The sequence below is a fragment of the Heterocephalus glaber genome, unplaced genomic scaffold (genome assembly GCF_053883595.1).
Source record: "Heterocephalus glaber isolate CG9 unplaced genomic scaffold, H.glaber_assembly_v1.0 deba00000943, whole genome shotgun sequence".
NCBI classification, from domain to species: Eukaryota; Metazoa; Chordata; class Mammalia; order Rodentia; family Bathyergidae; genus Heterocephalus; species Heterocephalus glaber.
The window spans coordinates 6,181,120-6,205,252 of NW_028258175.1; the positions used below are offsets into that span (position 1 = coordinate 6,181,120).

The following is a 24,133-nucleotide window of genomic DNA, read 5'->3' on the forward strand; positions in this document are numbered from 1 at the left end:
ATTTGAAAACCCTAGGAGCGTCATATTAGTGGGCTCATGTGGAGTTTGTCCTTTTGTGCCTGCCGCACATGTCAGAATTTCTTTCCTTTTTAGGGCTAAGTAATATTCCATTGTGTGGAGAGACACACTTTCTTTTTCCATTCATTTGTCTGGGGACACCTGGTTTTTTCTACTTTTGCCTACTGTGAATAATGGTGTTATAATCACGTGTGTAGCTTCTTCAGTTTTTTTGAGTATAAACCAAAAGTAGAGTTGCTAGATTACATGGCAATTTTATAAGAAACTGTCATAGTGTTTTCCGCAGTAGTCATACTGTTTTCCGTTCCCACCAGCAGTGCACGAGAATTAGTTTCTCTGTATTCTTACCAACACATTGTGTTCTTGGTTTTTTTTTAATTAAAATGAGAATTTAAAATAATAGCCATCCTAATAGGTATAAAGTGGGTATCTCATTGTGGTTTTGATTAACATTTCCCTAATGATCTCTGAATTTCAGCACGTTTTCATTTGGGTTTTGATCTTTGGAGAAATGTCTACTCAGTTCCTCTGCCCTTTTTATATTGGTTTGTTTTGTGTTTTGATGAGCTGGTAGGAGTTTCTCATAATTTCTGGATATTAATTTCTTATTGGGCATATGATTTCCAAATATTTTCTCTCATTCTGTAGGATTGTCTTTTCTCTCTATTAAGTATATTCTTTCAAAAAAAATATTTATTTATTTTTTGGTACCGGGGATCAAACTCGGAACCTTGTGCTTGCAAGGCAGGCAGCGGAACCACTGAGCTAAATCCCCAGCCCTATTTTTTATTTTTAAAAAGTGTTCTTTCTTTGCACAAGTGTTTAAATTTTTTTCAGTACTGAGGATTGAACTCAGGACCTCGTGTATGCTGTTCCTAGTTTGTTGAGTATTTTTATCATGAAAGTACTGAAGTTCGTCAAATGCTTTTTCTGCATCAACTGAGTTGATCATTTTTTCTCTTCATTTTGTTAATGTAGTGTATTTGCTTGATTCTCGTACGTTGATTCATCCTTGCACTTGGGCATAAATTCCATTTGGTCATAGTGTTTACTGTTTTTTTTCGTACCAGGGATCAAACTCAGGAGCTTGCGCTTGCAAGGCAGGCGCCAGAACCACTGAGCTAAATTCCCAACTCTGTATAATACTTTTTTTTTTTGGTACTGGGGATCGAACTTGAGACCTTGCCCTTACAAGGCAGGTGCCGGAACCACTGAGCTAAATCCCCAGCTGTATAATACTTTTAATGTGGTATTAAATTTGGTTTGCTAGAATTTTGTTGTTTTTGTTTTGTTGTGTACCAGGGATCGAACTCGGGACCTTGTGCTTTCGAGGCAGGTGGCAGCACCATTGAGCTAAATCCCAGCCCACTATTTTTGTTTTGTTTTGTTGAGACAGGAGCTCACTATGTAGCCCAGGCTGGCCTTGAACTCAAGATCTTCCTGCCTCAGCCTCCCAAGTGCTGGGATCACAGGTGTGTGCCACCACAGCCAGCTTGTTGAGGATTTTTGCTTGAATAGTCATCATGGGCACTGGTTTATAGTCATCTGGTAGTGCCGTTGTCTACTTTTGGCATTAGTTTCATGCCGGCCTCATAGAGTGAGCTTCTTTGGAAGGATTTGTGTCAGTTCTCTAACTGTCTAGGAGAATTCTCTGGTGAAGCTGTCTGATCTTGGGCTTTTCACTGATAAGAGGACTTTGATCATGAATTCAGTCTTCTTACTAGATAGATGTAGGCCTATTCAGTCAGAGTTCCTATTTCTTTGGGATTCAGTCTAGCCAGGTCTTGTGGCACATCCTATAATCCTAGCACTCTGGGTGGCTGAGGCAGGAGGGTTGCAAGTTTGAGCTCTACCTGGGCAACTTAGTGACTTAGTGAGACTGTCTCAAAATAAAAAAAAGTCCTAGGTGTGTAGCTTAGTGCAGAGACCCTGGGTTCAGCCCCTAGTTCAGCCCCACACACACAAAAGAAAGGAAGGGAGGGAAGAAAAGAAAGAAAATAAAAAGATTCATTCTCAGTAGTTCATGTGTTTTTAGGAATTTGTCCGTTTCATGTTAGGTTATCCAATATTGTGGTATATAATTGTTCAAAGGATTCTTACAGTCCTTTTTATTTCTGTAACATTGGTAGTACTGCTTCCCCTTTCATTTCTACTATTGTCATTAGTGAATCTAGGTAAAATTCTGTCAAGTTTGTTGATTTTTTTCAAAGAACCAAGTCCTGCCTTGATTTTTCTCTTGGTTTCCTATTCTTTGTTTTATTTACACCTCTTCTTCTTCTTTTTTTTTTTTTTGGTACCGAGGATCAAACTCAGGTCCTTGCGCTTGCGCAACAGGCGGTAAAAGCACTGAGCTAAATCCCCAGCGTATTTACCTCTCTTCTAATCTTTCTCTTTCCTCCCATCTGCTTTAGATGGGAGTTTGTTTACCCTTTTTCTTTAAGATGCAGAGTTAGGCTATTGATTTTTAGTGTATCTACAGCTGTGAATAGTAGTTAGCGCAGTTCCTAGCACAGCTTTTGCAGCCTCCCATAAATTTGATATGTTGTGTTTTCCCTTCCATTTGTCTCTTTTTCTCTAATTTTCCTGTAATTTGTTTTTTTTAAGATAGTGTGTTATTTCATATTATGAATTTTCTGGTTCTCTTCCTTTTCATTTCTAGTTTATTTCTATTGTGATTGGAGAAGATACTCTATGACTTCTCTGGTTTCAGTCTTAAAATTTATTAAGACTTGTTTTATTGTCTAACATGGACTATCTGGAGAATGTTCGATGTGCACTTGCAAAAAAGATGAATTCTGCTCTTGTGGGGTAGGCAGGCCTGTGTACGTCTGACAGGTCTAATTGGTCTATATTTTGCTTCAATTCCTCTATTTCTTTCTTTTTTTTTTTTTTTTTGGTACCGGGGATCGAACTCAGGACCTTGCGCTTGCGAGGCAGGCGGCGGAACCACTGAGCTAAATCCCTGGCCAATTCCTTAATTTCTTTATTGATTTTCTCTCTAGTTGCTCTTGAAATGCTCTCTTGATATAGCTTCTTCATGCTCTGTTTGCCTTAGTGGTAAATTCTGCTTTATTTTTCACTTAAAGCGATACATTTATCTGTTGGGTAGACATTTTAAAAGTTGTGATTATATATTTAGACCAGTATACATTATAGGACTTTCTTTTTTTTTGGTACCGGGGATCAAACTTGGGTCCTTGTGCTTGTGCAGCAGGCAGCAAAACCACTGAGCTAAATCCCCAGCCCTAGCACTTACTTTCTAAAAACATTCTTTGAACATATAAGTAAATATTGACAGCACTTTAACAAAGTGTGATAGTATTATAGTATAGGCAGTATTGTTTTTCTTATTCAGTTTTCCATTTTTCCATCATGAACATGCTACTGATAATGCTGAAAGACAGTGCTATTTAAGCAATAATTAATTGGATACAGTTTCTGAGTGCCCACTGTATTTTGTACTAATTTTTGGGAACAGTGAAACAAGACAGGAAATATCACTGCCTCCTGGAGCTTATGTTTCCATGGATGAGAAAGATGATAAACTATTATTAAGTAACTAAACACAGTCAGTCTGGGCTGTGATTGGTTCTGTTATGGAAGAGTGTGATGGGGACTAGCAGAGGGAGCCTAGTTTAGGTCCACGGATTAGGGACCAGAGGCCTCAAGGCAGTGAAGAATTGGGTTTGTTCCTGAGGCCCGACAGGAGGCCTGTTTGTCGCAGTGCTTTTCAGTTCGTGTAAGTATTAGGTTGAGTTAGGTGAAATTGCTGTTTATGCAGGCTGGAATGGTGATGAGCAGCTCAGTCTTTACTTGGTTTCTCAGTCCTGCCGTCCACTGCAGGTGACTCAAGCTCTCTGGGCTGCAGCTTCCTCGCCTGAGGACAATCAGTGAGTTCTTTTAGACACCTGTCAGCCGCAGTTAGATCCTGACGAAGGCTAGGACTAGGCAAGGCAGGCGAGTGTGGCCTTGCTAAACCCCGAGGGAGCTGCCGTTACTTTACACTGAGGTTTGGCCCCGACAGCTCTCGGCCCTGACTTTGGTTTGTTTTCTCACTCATGTGCTTATTACTGTGCTGTTGTGTAACCTTAGCTACGTAAGTAGCACTTACTGATGTGTCATTTTAATGAACCAGGCCTGTGGTATCTGATTACCAAGTCACATTTTGCTCTCGACTTTACCTATTTCTTGTGTTTATGGTCCCCGTGAGTTAATTCATTATCTAGGTAGGAATTTTCGAGTCCTAGCACATTTACATATTTATATATCTCTCTATATCTCCACATTTATCCTAGAGAGTTCATTTTCTTGGCTATACCAGAAAAGCTGGTAACGTATGTAACATTTTGTGTTCTTTAGATCAGTCCAAAATGTTTGTGAAGGTTTTTACTGAAATTGACCGGATGCCTCAGCTCCTTGCATACTACTACAAATGTCACAAGGTAAGAGGCTGTGAGCCATTGCAGTTATAGGATGCTGGTAACACTGGGCTACAAAAATCCTGTTTTTATCCTTAAAGGTAAAAATACTGCCTCTTTGACAGCTGGCTGTTTTTCTTCTTGTTAGCCAGTAGGGGGTACTCTTGGTCCAGCATATGGATGCATTTAATTGCCAGTTGGAAAAAGTCAGAGGTTTTTGTCCTGCATTATTTACAGACTTGAAAAGTTAGCATAATTTATTCAAATTTTTGTCTCTCTCTTTTTTGGGGAGATTACTGGGAAATGAACTAAGGGCCTTTGCACTCAGCCACATCTCCAGCCCTTTTTTTTTATTTTTTATTTTGACACAGGGTTTCCCTAAGTTGCCCAGGCTGGGCTCAAACTTGAGATCCTCCTGCTTCAGCCTCCCAGAGTGCTGACCTTACAAGTGTGTGCCATTATGCCCACCCATTTTTGTCTTTTAAGGAAGATTTATGTCTTAAGCTTTGTTGTGCCCTCAGCAAGCCATAATAACTTACTATATTTTCTGGGGTTGTTGAAGTTTGGTTACTGAAAATCTTGGCAGCTTTCTGGGCTTCGTTCCTTCAAGGCCAGTGTGTGTGGGCATTTTAAGCGGTTAGGTTAGGGCATGACGTTTCAACAGTCAGGCTCACTTTAAGGTGTGCACAGAGTGGGCCATGCTGAGGCGACACAGTGGCATCCTGCATTGAGGGAGAAAGTGGGGGTCACTTGGAGGGTGCCAGAGTCAAGCTTTGGGTGACACTCAGAGCAGCTGAGTTGGTTTCGTTTGATTTCTGCCATAGCTGAGTGGACCCCATGGGTACTCGAGTGCCTGGGACAGTGGCACCTGTAAAACTCGCTTGCCTTGGTGGGAGGGCGGGGAGTTCCAGCAGACAGCATTTCTGACGTACCCAGTGAGACCCTTTGTTCTGACCCTGTAGGTGCAGCTCTTAGCAGCCTGGCAGGAGCTGTGCCAGACCGACTTGCCCCTGGCCCAGCAGCTCACTGGTCTCTACGATGCCTTGCTCAGCACCTGGCACACACAGACCCAGTGGACCATGCAGGTAATGGCTTCCTAGGGCCTAGGGAGAGTAGAGCTGTGGTGACGGGGAACAGGGGCTGGGGGCGTGGGTGGCCACTCTGGCGAGAGGCTCCCGTTTGCTGCTATCACCCAGGGCTTAGAGACCTTCTTCAGTGAAGTCCTGGGTGTCCATGAAAACGCTTATCAGCTCATCTGTATCTAAGTAGAATCCAGCCTGAGGAATTCCTGAAAGCCGTTATCTTCAGATCTGAAAGCAGGGGGCCCAGTCAGGTGGTGTGGAGTGAACAGGATTGTTTTTATCTTAACTAAAGGTAAAGTTTACCTGGCCGGCAGTTAGTTTCCCTTGTTCCCACCGCACACGGAGTTGGTGGAAAAGTACAGTTTTACAGACACCCTCTAACGGAGATGAGGTGAGATGAAGGTTTCAGTTAGGAACTTTCCGTCCTTTACTTCTCCAGAACGCCTGGCCTTTCCCACCCAGGTTGCGAGCCATTGTTCCTAGTCTTGGTGCCTGGAGGCACAGCAGATCCTCCCCAGGCAGGGAAGCCCGCACTCGTGGGGTGATGCTGTAGCGGGCCTGCGGTGGCTCCTGAATCACTCTTCAGACGCTCATCGGTCACTTGGTGGAATGAACGGGACTGCGGCAGTTGGAGAGAATCCTTGTGCAGGGTCCTGGCATTCAGCTTGGATAAAGCCGTTTTCTTCATCCTCTCTTTTTCCTTGAACTAACCCGATTTAAACTTAGTTGTTGTTTGTTTCTGTTTTTTATTTATGTTTTTATTTTTACTTACTCGGTTCCTGGGGACTACACTTGGAGCTCTCACTGAGCCACATCCCAGTCCTTTATTCATTTTTCCTTTTGAGACAGGGCCTCACTGAGTCACTAAGTGGTGCAGGCTGGGCTCAAACTTGCCGTCCTCCTACCTCAGCTGGGAGAGTGCTGGGATACAGGGTTGTGCCTCCAGGCTTGGTTTAGGCGGCTTTTTCTTTTCTTTTTAAAGGAGAAGACAACTTCCTGTAGAAGTTTCACAGCTTTCTGTAAACATCAGTTTTTGGTGAGCTGAGCAGCCCCGCTCCTCCTCCTGTCTTTGCTTCTGCTGGTATCACCATGCAGACGCACGCCCTGAATCATCTCAGGAAAAGAACTTGGCCTCTCAGGTGTCTCCTCAGCCCTCACCGTCATCCTGTTTGTCAGGCTCACGATTATGCCTTGGCCCTGGCCCATTAACAGTCAGAGAAGGGCATGTCTTGGCTCTTTTTCTGCCATGGAGGAAGATAACTGCCGTAGGTACCTGTCAGAGAGGCAGCTGCCTTCAGGCTGGGCATGGAGAGGATGACACTAAGGAGGTGCTGGCCCATGTTCTGTACAGGGTGTAAGCAGCATAGGCCAGCTGTCATCTTCTGAAGCTCAAAATAATGCAAACCAGAGCTAAAGGCACCAGGGAAAAATGTGCTTCCTTTACATATTCCAGTATTTTAAATCACTTTTTCTTCATTGTGGTGCTGGGGCTCAAACCCAGGGCCTCATCCCTGTTAAGCAGGTGCTCTGTCACTGAGCTGTGCACCAGCCCTCCTGCCTCAGCCTCCCGAGTGCTGGGATTACAGGCATGTGTCGTCACACCCCACCCCCAGTACTTGAAGATGAAAAATCCCGACATATAAAAACGTCGAAAGAACTGTAGTGAATACCCATGTGCCCAGTGCCTAGGTTCTACAACAAACATTCTGCTGTATTTGCTTTATTATCAATCTAGCCTTCTACCTATTTCTGTATCTGCTCTTTAAGGCTTCTTTTTTGTTTGTTTGTTTGTTTGTTTGTTTTTTGGTACTGGGGATCAAACTCACGACCTTGTGCTTGCTGCTTGCTCGGCAGGCGCCGGTGCGGCACTACTGAGCTCAATCCCCGGCCCTTCTTTAAGCCTTCTTATATATTACTTTTCTTTCTTCTTTTTTTTGGGTACTGGGGATCGAACTCAGGACCTTGTGCTTGCAAGACAGGCACAGGCGCCACTGAGGTAAATCCCGAGCCCCAAGCCTTCTTATTTTTTGATTTATTCCAAAATAAATTGCAAACACCCTTCACTTTAGCACATATTATTAATTGGAATTCAACCTCGTCTTTGAGGTAAAATTTGTGAAATGTAATGATCTTAAATATGCCATTTGATTAGTTTGAAAATATAAATACCTGTGTGACCTAACTCTTTCTAGACAGAAAATGTTACCATCACCCCAGAAAGTTCTCTTATGTAACTTTCCCAGGCAACCACTGCTATTTTGTTTTCTGCATAAATTAGTTTGGAGTGCTCTAGAATTTCCTTTAGATGAAATTATTCACTGGTCTTTTTTTTTTCTTTGGTATGGGGATCGAACTCAGGTCCTTGCTCTTGCGGGGCAGGCGACAGAACCACTGAGCTAAATCCCCAGCCCATTCACTGGTCTTTTGGTAAGGCTTCTTTCATTTAGTGTTTTTTTTTTTCTTTGGGTACCAGGGATCAAACTCAGGACCTTGCGCTTGTGAGGCAGGTGGTGGAACCACTGAGCTAAATCCCTGGCCCTCATTTAATTTGTTTTTGAAATTTACTTGTGTTGTGCATCAGTAGTTTGTTCCTTTTTATTGCTGAATACTATTCCCTGGTAGGAATTATACATCAGTTTGTTTACACATTCTCTCTTTTTTTTTTTGGTACCGGGGATCGAACTCGGGTCCTTGCGCTTGCGCAGCAGGTGGCGAAACCACTGAGCTAAATCCCCGGCCCTGTTTACACATTCTCTTATTGATGGACACTTGGTCTATTTCCAGCTTGGAGTTGTTATGAATAAAACTGCTCTGAACATTGCTCTGTAAAAATTCTTCTGTAGGTACACTGTTTATATCTCTTGGGTGAATATCTAGTGTGTTTAGATGGATAAGAAACTGCCCTTTTCCGAAATGGTTGTCCTCTTTGCACCCCCACACCGGTGTGAGTTCTGGGTGTCCACATCCTTGCTAACATTAGGTGTTGTCATTCCTAATAATTTTACTGTGCTGGTGGGTGTGTAGTATATCTCATGTGGTTTTAACTTGCATTTCCTTGATGACTAAGGGCATTGAGCTCCTATTTCTATGTCTTCTTTTGTGACACGTCTGCTCAAGTCTTTGTCCTTTTGAAAAATTGGATTATTTGTGTTTTTATTACTTAGTTCCAGAAGAGGAGTTCTTTATATATTCCAGATACAAATCCTTTGTCAGATATGTTTTGTAGACATTGTCTTCCAGTGTATGGCTTAGGCAAAGGTTGTTTGTTTTGTTTCATTTTTTCTGTAGAGCTGGGAATGGAGCCCAGGGCCTTGTACACGCTAGGAAAGCAAGCACTCAGCCACTGAGCTATACTCCCAGCCCTGAGCAGGAGTTTTGATTTTTTTTTTTTTTTTTTTTTTTTTTGGTACCAGGGATCAAACCTCGGGTCCTTGCTCTTGTGCAGCAGGTGGCGAAACCACTGAGCTAAATCCCCGGCCCAGGAGTTTTGATTTTGATGAAACCTAATTTGTCAATTTTTTCTTTTGTGGTTATTATTCCCCATGCCCTAAGAAACTGTCACCAGTCCCCAGTGGCAAAGGTATTCTTCCCTGTTTTCTTCTAGAAACTTGTTTAGCTTTTATGTTTAGACCTGTGGTCCATCCTGAGTTAATTTTTGTATAGTGTCAGCTTGTCTTTCTGTAGGTTATTTAGGAGACTCCATAGCCCTGATAAGTTTGGTTTTGTAGTATTTTTTGCTTTTATCTTTTACTTCAGTGATTTGGGAGTGGCAGAAGTTAGACTAAATAGCCCTGTACCAGAGAGTTCTAATTCTTTAGTCTGTATTATAAAGTCATATTCTAGATCTTCTGTGGAATTTTTAAAAGCATCCTTCAATTAAATCTCTTCTATTCATAGGGTTCCCGTTTCCTTAAAGGGATCCTCTGGGCATTTACCAGAGAAAGCAACGTTCACAGACCACAAGATGTGGGGATTGGTGATGTTTCTTTTTCTTTTTCTTCGGTACTGGGGATCGAACTCAGGTCCTTGCGCTTGCACAGCAGACGGCGAAACGACCGAGCTAAATCCCAGGCTGGTGATGTTTCTTAGGCATAGAAAGCAACAACTATAAAAGAAAAAATTATCTCAATTTTTTTTTTTTTTTTTTTTTTTTTTTTTTTGAGACAAGGCCTCACTATGTAGCCCAGGCTGGCCTCAAACTCACAGTGATCCTCCTGCCTCAGCCTCCTGAGTGCTGGATTACGGGCGTGAGCCGCCACTCCCGGGTCATCCCCCTTTCTTTTTTTCACCCCTTTTCACTTCCCTAGCTCTAAAAACAAAAGGGATGGGGAGAGGAATGAAGGGATGGGTGGAGGGTGGAGGGAGGGCGGGAGGGGAGGAAAGGGGATGAAAAAGGAATCAGAGGCGTTATGTGCATGTGCCAGCTCCACAGGAGGAATGTAAACATTCCTGGGCACAAGTGTGCCAATAAACTAAAATGAAAAAAAAAGGGAAACTGGGTTGGGAGTGTAGCTCAGTGGTGGAGCACTTGGTTAGCAGGCCTGAGGCCCTGCATTGGATCCCCAGCACTACAGAAACCACACCAAACCAAAACCTGATAAATTAGGCGTCATCATAATCAAGCTCGGCTTAATCCACAGATTGGAAGAAAATGTCTAAAAACAGAGCCAACAGGGCCGGACATTTAGCTCAGTGGTTCTACCACCTGCCTCGCAAGTGCAAGGTCCTGAGTTCAATGCCCGGTACCCCCCCCAAAACAAAATAAAAACAGAGCTGACAAAGGAATTCAGAATATATAAAGAACCCCTAGGGGCTGGGGATTTAGCTCAGTGGTTCTGCTGTCTGCCTCGCATGTGCAAGGACCTGAGTTTGATCCCTGGTACCAAAAAAAAAAGAACTCCTACAACTAATAAAAAGACGAAACCCCCACCATTAAAGTGGGCTAAAGACTTGAGTAGACTCCTCATAAAGGAAGAGGTACAAATGGCGAGTACCTCACTGACCTTAGTCATCAGGGAAATGCAAATTAAAACCACAGTGAGATCTACCCCACCAGAATGCCTAAGACCGAAAACACTGGCAACACCAAAATGCTAATGACTAGAGCACCTTGCGATATTAAAAACTTAAGGTGTAAGTAAAGTTTGGAAGTAACATTTGAAACCAATGAATTTGGTGGTGAATTGACGAGAGAGAGGAGGAAGGTAAGAAGAGCCTTTGCTAGGTACCGGGTGGAGATGGTAATGTCCGAGTTTAAGAAAGATAAACAGTTGTGGGACCTGCTCTCTGCCTGTTTAGAACAATTGCAGGAACAGCGTTAGGAACTGTAAAGGGGCTGAGGGAAAGGAATGTCAAAGGCAAGGTCTCCCTCTTGGTTGCATGAACACATTACTAACAGAATTGGGGAAGTTGATGAAAACAGATCCAGGAACATGATAAATTCTAATTTTGAGTGCTTTTAAATTCCTTAGACTGCTATGGAGTCTTAATAATAAAATCCAGTAGGTGGTTCGAAGACATGCTTAGGAAATACACATTGGAGAGCCATTAGCAGTTTAGCCATTTCATTATTTTTGGGTTTGCTTCATTCGTTCTTCTGTTTATTTTTCCCAGATTCCAACAGGTGGCTCTAAGCAGAGTCTAACATAGGATGTATCAAACAAAACAAATGTTCTTTGAAGTTTTGTAAATTTTCCATGAGAATCTATACATAGATTTTATTCATGGAAGGTGTGTTATCTGCAGAGATAATTCTTTTTTTGGGGTACTGGAGATTGAACTTGGGTCCTTCCGCTTGCGAGGCAGGTGGCGGAACCACTGAGATAAATCCCTGGCCCTTCGAGATAATTGTTTCTGTCTTCATTTCTTTTTCTTGTACAGCTGCTCTGGCTAGAACTTCCAGTACGATGTTGGGTAGAGTGGCAGAAGTAGGCTTCTTTGACTTGTTCCTGCTCTTAGGAAGCTGGATGTGGTACACACCTGTAATCCCAGCACTCTGGGAGGCCGAGCTGGGGAGAGCACAAGTTCTAGCCCAGCCCGGGCAACATAAGGGAGTAGAGTTCAGACCACAGCATGCTCTCTCTTTAACTTTTTTGAAGTGTTTTATTTAGAAGGGTTGATGTTAATTCTTCTTTAAAATGTTTTGTAGAATTCACCAGTGAGGCCATTGAGTCTGATCTTTTCTTTGTTGGATAGTTATTTTTTGTTTTTTGTTTGGTTGTTTGTTTTTTGTTTTTTCAAGACAAGTCTCACTATATACTCCAGGCTGGTCTTGAACTCTCCATCCTCCTGCCTCAGCCTCCCAAGTACTGGGATTACAGGTGCGTGGCACCACACTTGGCCTGGGAAGTTTTTGATTATTGTTTCAATCTCTATTAGTTGTAGTTATAGTGTCTGTTTTTTCTTGAGCCAATTTTGGTAGATTGCATGTCTAGGAATTTCTTCATTTTATTCAATTTGTTGGTGTACAGTTGCTCATAGTATTCCATTATAATCCTTTTTATTTCTTTAAAATTAATGGTAATGTCCCCACTTTCATACCTAATTTAATTTTATATATTTGTCTTCTGAGAATAAGTCAGGCTATGTAGTCACCCAGACCTTGAACTCTGTGTAGCACAGGCTGAACTCAAACTTGTGACAATCTTCCTGCCTCAGCCTCTGGCGTGCTGGGATTACAGGCCTGCGTCACCACAACAGGCTTATATCTGGTTTTAAGAATGAGTCATTTCTCTTCTTAGTTAGTTTAGGTAATGTCAGTTTTATTGATCTTTCCAAAAAGCCAATTTTCGGAGTCCTTAATTTTCTATTCTCTATTTCACTTATCACCGCTTCAATTTTCTTCAACTAGCTTTGGGTTTATTTTGCTCTTCTTTTTCTAGTTAATGTATACAGTTAGGTCATTGATTTGAGATCTTTCTTTTTTATTAATGCAGTATGTAGAGCTATAAATTTCCTTCTTAGCACATCTTCTGTTGTACCCTGTAAATTTTGTTATGTGGTTTTCATTATCACTTATCTCAAGATATTTTTTATTAAAACCTTTAATTTTATTGGTTTTATCGTTTTAATTTTATACCTTTTTGGCCTTGGGTTTGCCTAAGAATAGGTCTTATATTTCATTTCATCTAGGTTGTAACAAAAGGGCACTTACTCTGCACTGAGTGTGTAAGAGCCCCCTTTGGAATGGATTGTACGTTAGTCAAGTGTTGCCCAAGAGGTCCAGAGTACACAGAATGGGAAGCAAGGCTGTTGATGAACTTGTGAATAGTCTAGATGGGTACAGAGGGGGCGCTCCTGGTGGTCCTTAAGAGAGATAGTCCAGACTGAAGAGCTATCTGGGTCAAGGGAGTGTGGCTTCAGGCCAGACTGCGGATCTGCATAAAGATCCTTTCAGCCCTGACTCGGTGAATTACCCTCTTTCATTCTGTTTTGCTACCCTCTCCCTGCCCGCTTCAGTTTACCATTGTTACCTTCACAGTTTGCTCTCTGTCAGTTTCCGGTGACCATCTAAATACTACATGAAAACCTTTGAGAGCTTTGAAAACACCCACGACCAAGAAATGGGGGCAGGATGTGAAAAGAATTAAGATGTGTTATGTACATACAGTGACTCCCCATGATGAATGAAATCATTACGTACTGCAAACAGCTACTAATCAAAATGAAGAGGAAGAAAGAAAGCAGCTAGGCACTTGAGGCCAGTGACAGACGAGAGGTTGCAGGTTGTTCCCGACAAGTTGCAGGCCTGCCGGTGTGTACTGTTTGAGACCCTCAGTTTGTGATGAGGAAAACTGTGGGCTTCCGGCTGTTGATCAGCCACCTTTCAGCTACAGGGTGGGAGGATTCCCTTGCGGGATCCAGGGGACAGCCTCCTTAAAGCCTGTCTTCCGGTTTGGTTCCAGGCGCTCATGCAGCCGTCTCTGTGCCACTGCAGGTTTTCAGGAACCCCCACGAAGTGGTGACAGTGCTGCTGATTCAGACCCTGGGGGCCTTGGTGCCCTCCCTGCCCGTGTGCCTCAGCGCCGGAGTGGAGCGGGCAGGGCCCGAGCTGGAGCTCACCAAGCTGCTGGAGTTCTACGACACCACCGCGCACTTCGCCAAGGGGCTGGAGATGGCGCCGCTATGCCCTGTCCGTAAGCGTCCCTCCTCCCTTCTCCAGCGTGCCCCACTCGCTCTTCTGAAGTTTCTGGGGCCTGCTTTGTTTGCCTTTGCAGTTGACCGATTGGACAGAAACGGAAGGGACGCGTCTTTTCCTCCTCCACACGCGTGACCGTGACAGCCTTGTCTGCAGGAGCACTGCCCTTGTGGAGATCGCGGTTTGATGTATTTGTCCGGCCCCGGGGCTGCCGGGCACTTCCGGTCCTCTGGCGCAGTGCTGGACACGGGCCCGCACAGGGCATGAAAGAGGCTGAACTGGGAGGCGGGCAGCCAGGGCGGCGGCAGAGGTGGCTGCAGGTCTCACTGGGAGGCCGCGCTCCTCTGGCTTTCAAGTCATAAACCTCTGGTGATTCAAACTAAAAAGTGAATTTAGAGGACACGGGATAGAGAAGGTCCGGGAAGGGGCGACAGCAGGCTTTCCAGGAGAGAAGCCGTGCTGGGACTGAGGAAGCTGCGGGGAGGTGGGCTGGGACAGACGCCCTGGGGAAACAGGTCATGCGTTTCCTCACTGTCTCCATCCGCAGAAAAGCATCACCGAGCTTTAAGCAGTTCAGACCTCCTGACGCGCTGCTGTCAATCGGGAAGTTCCCCGGGAAAGCCTTGTTCTGCCAGGTGGCTGCTGTGTAACCATCTGGGTTTACTTAATAGTTACTCTCTTTAATTACGTTTGCGTGTCACTGCCTGTACATTCCAGGGCGTGTGTTTATGGTGATTCATAGATGTCTCTGGCAGCTCTCGGGCCAGGCCTCGGTTGTGGGAGAGGCACGGGAGACTGAGTAGCTCAGAGGACCGCAGTGGCCCGGCCCGGGTGACGGGAGGGCAGGTGTATCCTGCAGGAGCAGAGCGGCATCTGGAGCACAGGGAGTAGGCTGTGTGCCTGCCCTGGGAGACAGACTTCCCTGTGGACCTGAGAGCCACCCCTGAAGAGTCAGAGATGTGCTGTGGAAGTTTAAATGTCCGATAATTCCCCTTGAGGTTTTCAAAAGAATTTTTCTTAGCTGGGTGTGGTGGTGCAGGCCTGTGATCCCAGCACTCGGGAGGCTGAGGCAGGAGCATCTCCGTGAATTCAAGGCCAGCCTGAACTACATCGTGAGACTGTCTTGAAAAAACAGACAAAAAGCAAAAAAGTATTTTTTTGACTTAAAAATACTGCAGAAACATACATAAAAATAAAAAGAATAGGCATGATCCATAACTTCATTACTCAGAGCCACTGTCAACATTCTGTTAATTTCTTCCCAGTAATTTAGGTGAAAATACACACACGTCACAGATATTAATAAAAACAGTGAACACATAGTACGTAAGTACTACGTAATAAATACACAACCTAATAAATTTTATACTACATGTTTCTGTATTGTAATATATGTATATGTTATAATGCAATACACAATATAATTTATAAAATATTGTTGAATTTTGGTAGTATACAATTTTGTAATATCTTTTGTTCAAAATAACATGAGTCTTATATGAGTAAATGTTCTCCTGCGGCATGATTTTTTTTTTTTTTGGTACTGGGGATCAAACTCGGGACCTTGTGTTTGCGAGGCAGGCGGCAGAACCACTGAGCTAAATCCCCAGCCCCTATGGCATGATTTTTAACAACTGCTTTATAGTATGACTTATAATTTTTAACCACTATTATAAGACTATTGTGAACTGTTTTACTTATTAATTTTTTAACACAGCTCTGATTATTTCTTAGGCTACAGTTGATAAGAAATGAACATTTTAATGATGTTTGTCATATTTTACTCTTTCTGCTGCCCCCCCCCCCCCTTGAGACAGGATCTTGGTACATATTCCAGGCTGGCTTTGAACTCACTGTGTAGTTTAGGGTGGACTTGAACTTGTGTCAGTCTTCCTGCCTCAGCCTCCCAAGTGCTGGATTACAGGTGTGCCCCCCCCAGGGCTGTCCCTATTTTTGTATCTTCTTTATAAATGAAGGTGCTAATTCCCACATGTCCTCACCAGCACTAGATTATTCCTTCTTCTTCATTGTCAGGTTCTTAGATAATTAATGACATACCATTTCAGTTTTTTACTTTAGCTGTTAGCAACTTTGGAAACTATATTATAAAAATTATATATATATGTCCCTCTGAGTTGCATATTCTTTGCCTGTTCTGCTGAGGATTTAATATATTTCTGGTTAGTTTTTAAAGCAATTTATTTAAAATACTATGTTATTATATGTGTTTATAGAGCAACAAAATATGTGTTACTGAAATTCATGATGTAAGCTGGACATGGTGGCACATACCTGTAATCCCAGCAGTAGGAGGCTGAGGCAGGAGGATCACTGCAGTTTCAAAGTCAGCCTGCACTATATAGTGAGTTCAAAACCAGCCTGAACTACACAGCAAGACCCTGTCTCCAAAAACAACCCCGCCAAAACTTCATGATGAAGACATCTATAATACAAAGCTTTCTTATAATTTCTCTTGCTGGAAATAACTACAGCTAAAAATCTGATATATATTCCTAAAAGACTCATGTAGTTAACTTTTCCCCATTGTTCATCAAATGTGATGCATCTATATATCTGTGCTTATATCTGTGTGTGTGTGTGTGTGTGTGTGTGTGTGTGTGTCTGCCAGCCAGGGTGACTCTGAACTTGGGATCCTCCTGCCTCAGCCTCCCACGTTGCTGAGATTAAGCATGAGCCGCCACGCCCAGCCCACCGATGTGTTTTCTAACTTTTATTTTACCTTTAACATGAACTGTTATTTTAACAGTTAAAACATGTACATGTTGTAATTATTTATTTTTTATTGGTTTTTTTTCTTCCTTTTTTGGTACTGGGTATTGAACTCAGGACCTTGCACTTGCGAGGCAGGTGGCAGAACCACTGAGCTAAATCCCTGGCCCTTACATGTTCTAATTTAAAATACATAAAAATTTTACAATAGAAAGTAGAATTTAAAAATTAGGTTGATTAAAAATTACAATATATATTTATTGTAAAAAATATTGAACATGAAAGGAAGGCAAAAAATATCTTAAATTTGCCATCTAGAAAGAGCATTTTGGCGTATATGTATGTGCAGATTTTGTGTATGTGTGTATATAGTTAAATGTTTTTAATAGGATATTTTATTGTCATTATCGCACCCAAGAACCTGTATTGAGTCCATACTGTCATCTATTATGCAGTCTGTATTCAGATGTTCTGGGTCCACAGATATCTTTTCTTCACTTTCCTCTGGTACTGAGGATTAAACTCAGGGCCTTTGCCCTAAGCTCTGCCCCAGCCCTTTTCTAATAAGGCACTGTGTGGTCCAGGCTGAGCTGGAACTTGTGATCCTCCCGGCTTAGTACCCTAGAGTGCTGATGTGCCCCACTGTGCCTGGCTCCACTCCTCTTTGTAGCTGCTTTCCACTCTGCCTCCAGCTGAGATTCCTACATTGCATTTGGTTGTCCTGTCTCTTTTAATCTAAAGCAGTCATTTCATCTATGTTTTGTCTTTCATGCCATTGACATTTTTGGAGAGGACAGGGTAGTTGTTCTTATGGAATGTCCCACATTCTGGAATTGCCCAGTTCTTTCCTTATTATGAGATTCATAGTCAGTATTTTTGACAGAAGTGTTGCTTTGGCGTTGTTGCATAGTTCCCATTGCATCACATCGGGAGGCATGGAGTATCTAGTTGTTGGTAATAGGCTTGATTAATCACTTGGTAAATGTATCTGTCAGGTCCCTCTATTCAGTGATCTGTGGGATGATGCTGTGTGCTCGTAGGAATACACCATTGCCCAAGAAACATAAACCATTCCCCAAGAAACAAACATGTACCCAAAAGCTAAACTTTCACAGTGCTGATTATAAAATGGTGGTTTTCTTTCTAGCACTCTTTTTACATTTATTTGCTGGCACTTTTTTGTAAAGAAGAGATTTTTCTTTCTACCTCTGTAGTGGCACTGTGAATTCATGGATTCTTTGTTCTTCTTATCTATTGTCCAGGGTCTTTGTAATAAACTACATCTGCAGCAATTTTTTTTTTTTTTTTTTTTTTTTTTTTTTTGAGACAGGGTCCTAAATACAGTGGCCCAGGCTGGGCTTAAACTTTTTTTTTTTTGGTGCTGGGGGTCGAATTCTTTGGGTCCTTGCACTTGCGGGGCAGGTGGCAGAACCACTGAGCTAAATCCCCAGGCCCTGTCCTTATTAGTTTTTGAGTGGTGCCTTGCTTTTTGTCACAAAATATTCTAAGAACACCTTGTGGTTTCCTTTGCCTCAGTCCTAGAATCAGCATTTCCCAGGGAGGCTGGTTTCTTCTAGTGGGAAATGATGTTTAGAAACCAAAATCTGGGCACCAGAGGTGCTTGTTATTGCTGAGGTAGCATTGCTTCTAGGCTTTTTTGGTGGACATACATATTTTTTAAAAGAATTTCCATTTTATACTGATGCTCTCCAGTCAAATCCAATGTTATAAAGATTTTACTTCTTTTACACTTATTTACATTTCTTATGTCCTACACTGAGAATCCTGGTTCCCAACTTGTGTATATGTGTGTTTGCTGTGTGTGTGTGTGTGTGTGTGTGTGTGTGTGTGTGTGTGTGTATGTTTGTATGTGCTATTATTTTTTAAGATGATTTCTGGAAAGGTCAAAATATATTTATTCATTCAATCACAGATAGACTAGTTCTGGAATTTGGGCTGTTGAGGATACAGGGCTGAACATAACAAGACTGTGCCTGCTGTCACACAATGGATGTTCCAATGGGAGTTAGTCAGATAACCACACTAAAGGATGTATAATTACACAGTGAGATAAGTACTTTGAAAAAAAGCAGCTGGTTCTAAGCCTGTATAAACAAAGATAATTGAGCCTGGTGGAGTCAGGCTGAGTAGTGAAGGAGGAAGAGGGTAGGTGGGAGGGAGGGTCCATTCAGATGCAAGAATCTCCGTGGGACCAGAGGAGAGCAGGTAACTGAGATAAAGCTGGAGGCTAGGCAGAGTGAAGGAAAATGAGGCTGAAAAAGTAGTAGTAAAAGGTACTAGTGTTTCCTGAGTGCTTATCTCATGCTACACGCTTATTATTTGACCTGGTCTTCACCAAAGTCTCATAAAATTGTTGCCATGTCATCCTTATTTTATGTCCGAGGCTATGGGCATAGCACAGGGAAGTCATCTGTACAGTCAGGTACCTGGGCCTGTACTCTTCTGCAGTGCGGGGATGGAACCCAGGCCTCACATATGCTGGGCTACACCCTCAGCCCAGCCTCCAGGCCTGATGGCCACCAGCTGGAAACTTCCTGAGGTGAGGCAGCACAGGGCTGGGTAGACTCTAGAAAAGACCTTGGGAAGTCACTTGGCGGTTGCCACTAGGGCAGTGATGTGATCAGGCTTCTGTTGGGGGATATTTTTCTGTCTTCAGCATAGAGAAGATTGGAAAGAACCAGAAGGATGTAAGGAAGTTAGGCTGTTATATTTACTCACTCCCTGTTCAGATTGTTTCCCAAACTCTATGATCTTGACAGTGATTCCATGAACATCCTTCAGTGTACACTGTATTTCTGCATATTTATTGATTTCATTGGGATAATTCTTATATGTTGGGTTGCCATGCTGTGGAATAGGGGCATTCACATTTTGGATACTAACATGTTTTAAATTTGTATGTAAGGGAACAGCAGTTTTTGGAATGCCGAATGCATGGGCGATCTTGTTTTTGTTTTTGTTTTGGTACTGGGGATCGAACTCGGGACCTTGCACTTGCAAGGCAGCCAGTGGCACCACTGAGCTAAATCCCCAGCCCAGTGATCTTGTTTTTTTAAAGTCTGAGAAATACTTGGAATGGAAAATGGTCCTCCTAGAAAGCCTTTTCTCTATAGCACTTCTTCAGTCTGACCCTGACAAGAGTTTTCAGTGAAGGGATTCTTAACTGTGAAGGGATGTAGGATTAAGGAAGTTGGTGTCTACGCTGGTACTTTCAGCTAACAATCCACAGAGCCTAAGTTTATTCAGAAGTTTACTGAGGTGATAGTTGGAGAAGCTTCCACGTATGATAAAGGCAGATAACTAAATGTAGTCACCCCTGAAGATAGAATGGGAAAAATTCTAGTAGAATACCTCATCCCTATTGCTTTCCAGCAACTAATTTCAGATTCTTTGTTCACTGTTGTAAATTTCTGATTCTCTACAGATGAGCACAACATGGTGAAAGTTGTGGAACTGGTGGACGCTGTGTACAGTCCTTACAAGCCCTACCAGCTGAAGTACGGTGACATGGAGGAGAGCAACCTGCTCATCCAGATCAGCGCCGTGCCTTTGGTACCTGTCACAGCACTGCCACTGCCGATGTAGGAAGCATTCTGTGTGCCAGGTCCCCCGCCACGTCTGGCAGGGTTGAGGGGGAGGACTTTAAATGCCTCATAGGGTCTTGCAATCCCAGTGTAAAGTGACACCACAAATATGCTACCCGTTTTCTACTTAATATCCCCAATAAAAATCTAGTAAAACGAGAGCCTTCAGTTTGGAGGGTGGGGGGTAAGTTGCCTACCTCTTTATTTTATTTTATTTTTTTGGTACCGGGCCTATCTCTTTGATTTAGTGATTTCCTTTTTGTTTTTGGTACCGGGTATAAAACTCAGGGCTTGCGCTTGCCTCTGTGAGGCAGGTGGCAGAACCACTGAGCTAAATCCCTGGCCTGATTTAGTGATTTCTTATTAGATTTTTTGTTTGTTTGTTTAGGAAGATATACGGATAAACACAGCGTAGCATCCAAGGACTACACTGTGTGGGCACCAGGGAGGCCGTTTCCATTTCAAATCATATTTTCAAGTCATTTAAGGTTTCTAGCGTGAAGTGAGTTGACATGTAAGAATTGATCTTGCTGTGGCTAAAAACTGCTGCCTCTTACCATTTTCATGTTTTCTAGGGATGTACCTAGAAAGTCTGTCCCACTTCAGTTACATTCTTGCCCCTGAAAGAAGCATTTTTTTCCACTACATTCTTTTAGAGTGAGTGATATAGGGAGTTTGAATCCTACCTCAGGAGCCAGAGGGGAAAGTACTATTTTACTAATCATGGAAAAAGAGGAAAGAAGTGAAAATTGTAAGGGTGAATGAAGTAGATATTGGTCCTACTTCTCTGCCAGGAGTTAATTTCCATGGTGTCCCTGATCCGTACACTGTCCTCCCTCAGCTCAGGCTCTAGAAGCACTATTGCAGTTGGGAACAGTGTTTCTGATACCCTACTTAGTGGCTTTACCCCAGATGAGAGGGCTCAGAGGGTCCCCTGTCTTACTGCTATCTACCCAGGGTTCCGGGGTCTCATGTGGCTCTTGATTGTGTGCTGCTGCCCAGGAGCACGGCGAGGTGATCGACTGTGTGCAAGAGCTGAGTCACTCTGTGAACAAGCTCTTTGGCCTGGCGGCGGCAGCTGTTGACAGATGTGCCAGATTCACCAACGGCCTGGGCACCTGTGGCCTACTGACAGCCCTGAAGTCTGTCTTTGCCAAGTAAGCCTGAGGGTGCGGGGAAGGGCCAGCCACATGGGGAGCGGGGTCCATCCCAGTGAAGATGTGTGTGTTCTGTGTCCTGCTGGGAACCCTGGGAAGCACACTGAGCCCCAAAGGATGCCCTGCAGATGTTCCCACAGCGCCCAGTGCAAAGGTGGAACATTTGAAGCAACCCAAGTGTCTGTCCATTAGGCAGCAGCTAAACAATCTGATACATTCATAGGGGATCCTGTGTAGCCAAGCGTTAATTAGATCTACACATATGTGCAGGGGTAGATTTCAGAAACATTGTCAAGTGGGAAAAAAGCATATTGCAGTATAAAATATTATGTGGAAAGAATGTACAAAAACTAGTATATTTTCTGTAGAGAGTTCAGCAAACTTATTCTGCAAAGGGCTAGATAGATAGAAAGTATTTTAGACTCTGTGGGTCTTATGGTATATGTTGCAGTAGAGGCATCTATAGCATAAAAATAGCCATAGACAACGCATAAATGAATGGGTGTGATTGTTTTCTAATAAAGCAAAGAAAAAACCAGGAGTGCTGAATAGGTGAGACCCCATCTCAAAGAACAAAAAAAGAATAGCTGTGGGCAAACTATAGCTCATAGGTCAAATCTGGCCCATGGTCTGTTTTTCATTTTTTTCCTGGTACTGGGGGTTGAACCCAGGGCCTTCACACTGAGCTCCATCCCCACATCCCCAGCCTTTTTTTGAGACAGGATCTCGCTAAGTTGCTAAGTTGCCCAGGTTGGGCTCAAACGTGTGATCCCCTTGTCTCAGCCTCCCAGAGTTTTGGGATTACAGCTGTGCACCGTTATGTTTGGCTGCCATCCATTTTTATAAATAAAAGTATGTATTTGAATATAGCCATACTCATTCACTTAGCTGTTTCCTTTGACTCCTGTCTCATCACGAAGGTAGAGCTGACTTGAAATTCAAAAATATTTACTATTTGGACTTTTAACAGAAAAAAAATTTTCTGAGCCTTTGGTTAGACAGTAAACTCCTAACAGTGGTTATCTTCAGGGATGGAGAAAGACTGGAATGGTGGTCATAGGGAAGTTATCTTTCTTTGTTTTTTTTTATCGTCCTCTGGGTTGAACCCAGGGACTTGTGCATGCTAGGCAGGCGCCCTACCACTGAGCTACACCACCAGCTCCTTTCTTTGTTATATTTTTGATTTTTTAAATCAATAAGCATGAATTCATATTTCTTGTGTTATTAAAATATGAAGTAAAAATTGATGTTAACATTATGCCAGTCACAAAAGGCCATATGTGGCATCATTCCATCTATATGAAATGTCCAGAGCAGGCAGATCTATAGAGAGGGGGAGAGAAAAGATTCGTGTTTGCCTGAGGCCAGGGGAATTTAGCAGAGGTGGGGAATGACTGTTAAAGGATGTAAGTTTCTTCTTGGGATGATGGAAATGTTCTATTTTTTTTTTTGGTACCGGGGATCAAACTCGGGTCCTTGTGCTTGTGCAGCAGGTGGTGAAACCACTGAGCTAAATCCCTGGCCCTGGAAATGTTGTAGTTCTGATGATGGTTATACAGTTCTGGGAATACTGTAAAAACTCCTGAGCTGTACTCTTTAAAATGGGTGCATTGTGTTGTGTGTGAGTTACATAGATCACAGTAAAGCCATTAGCAAAGGACTGGGGAGTGCAGATTAAGGGTAGAGTGTGTGCTTAGCACACATGAGGCCCTGGGTTCAGTCCCCAGGGCCAAATACACACACACACACACACACACACACAGACACATATTCATACATACATACAGTTATAGAAAGGAAAGAAAAAGAAAAGAAAGGCAAAGTTAAAATACATTTTGTCAGAAAGAGGAAAAGCAGTGTACGGCTGGCTTCTCTGATCTGCAAAGCTGAGGTGTGAGGGCCTCAGGAGGCTGTGTGCTCTAGTTTCCAGCTCACAGACAAGTACATTCTTACACTCTCCAAGGGGCCCGCTGGGAGTTTGTTCCAAAGTGGAGTTGCCGCGTCTCAAGAGTCTCAAGAGCTCCCGTTTATTGAACTAATGCTGTTTTGCTGTAGGAAGTTTAGGGAGCGCCTGTCATTCCAGAAATACCAGCTCACCCCTGTAACCTGTGAGGGCTGTAGAGGCCGAGTTGGAGCTCTCGGTCATTGCTGTGGCCTTCAGACCTGGGGTGCTGGGAGGGGCAGTGTTCGGGACTGGAGGTGTGAGCAGGTGAACGCAGGTGTGTCTCTTAGAAAGAGAAGCAGCAGCAGCAAGCCTAATGAAGTCAAGTTTCACCTCTTCTCTGCCATCAACATTTTTTGAATGAAAGCCATTTTGTTTCTTGGGATTTAGAAATTTTATCATAAAGTAGCAGAAATAATGCTTTTAGAAATAATCACCCGCCATGTGAAAAGATTAAAAAATGTGAGTCTTCCTCCCTTCCTCTCCACTGTTAGTCTTCTCAAAAGTAACTAGTTTTGAACATTTTGCTAAATTTTAGTTCTGCTGGTTCTTCCCTGTAAACTCTTAGAAAGATTTCTGTTTACTTACCAAGTTTATTGGCTTTCAACTCTCTACTAGGAAAGGTGAGGTCTTGAACTTTTAAAATTTCAGTACAGGGATTGAACCCAGGGCCTTGCACTGAACTAGATCCCCAGACCTTTTATTTTCTTTACTGTGAGTCTCTTAAGTTGCTCAGGCTGGGCTTGAGTTCGTGATGCCCCTGCCTCCACCTCTCAGAGTTCTGGAGTTACAGGCATGTGCCACCATCCCTGGCTTTGCACATTCTCGGCTCTTCCTTTCTGTGTCTCCTGTTTCTCTGAGCCCTTGTTAGACTTTTACCATTAGTTCTTCTGCCCATTATTTTGCTTACTTTGTTTAAAAATAATACATATCCACATTAAAAATTCAAACTACTAGGAGATGTGGAGAAATCAGGTCACCTTCTCTTGAAGGGAAGATTTGGAAGTTACCGAAACACCTCATGTTTATAGAACTAGTCAGGGA

At 43.0% G+C, this 24,133-nt stretch overlaps 1 protein-coding gene across 4 annotated transcripts in view; it reads left to right on the forward strand.

Moving 5' to 3' along the window:
• The window catches only part of Cog7 (component of oligomeric golgi complex 7), a 69,809-nt gene that overhangs the window by 15,337 nt on the left and 30,339 nt on the right, over nt 1-24,133 (forward strand). For all 4 annotated transcript variants that reach the window (XM_087208868.1, XM_013076358.3, XM_004855942.4 and 1 more), the window contains exons 5-9: nt 4,378-4,460; nt 5,399-5,521; nt 13,455-13,653; nt 19,831-19,958; nt 20,993-21,147. In XM_087208868.1, coding sequence (XP_087064994.1) covers nt 4,378-4,460; nt 5,399-5,521; nt 13,455-13,653; nt 19,831-19,958; nt 20,993-21,147 — 688 coding nt within the window. The remainder of the gene's footprint in view (nt 1-4,377; nt 4,461-5,398; nt 5,522-13,454; nt 13,654-19,830; nt 19,959-20,992; nt 21,148-24,133) is intronic.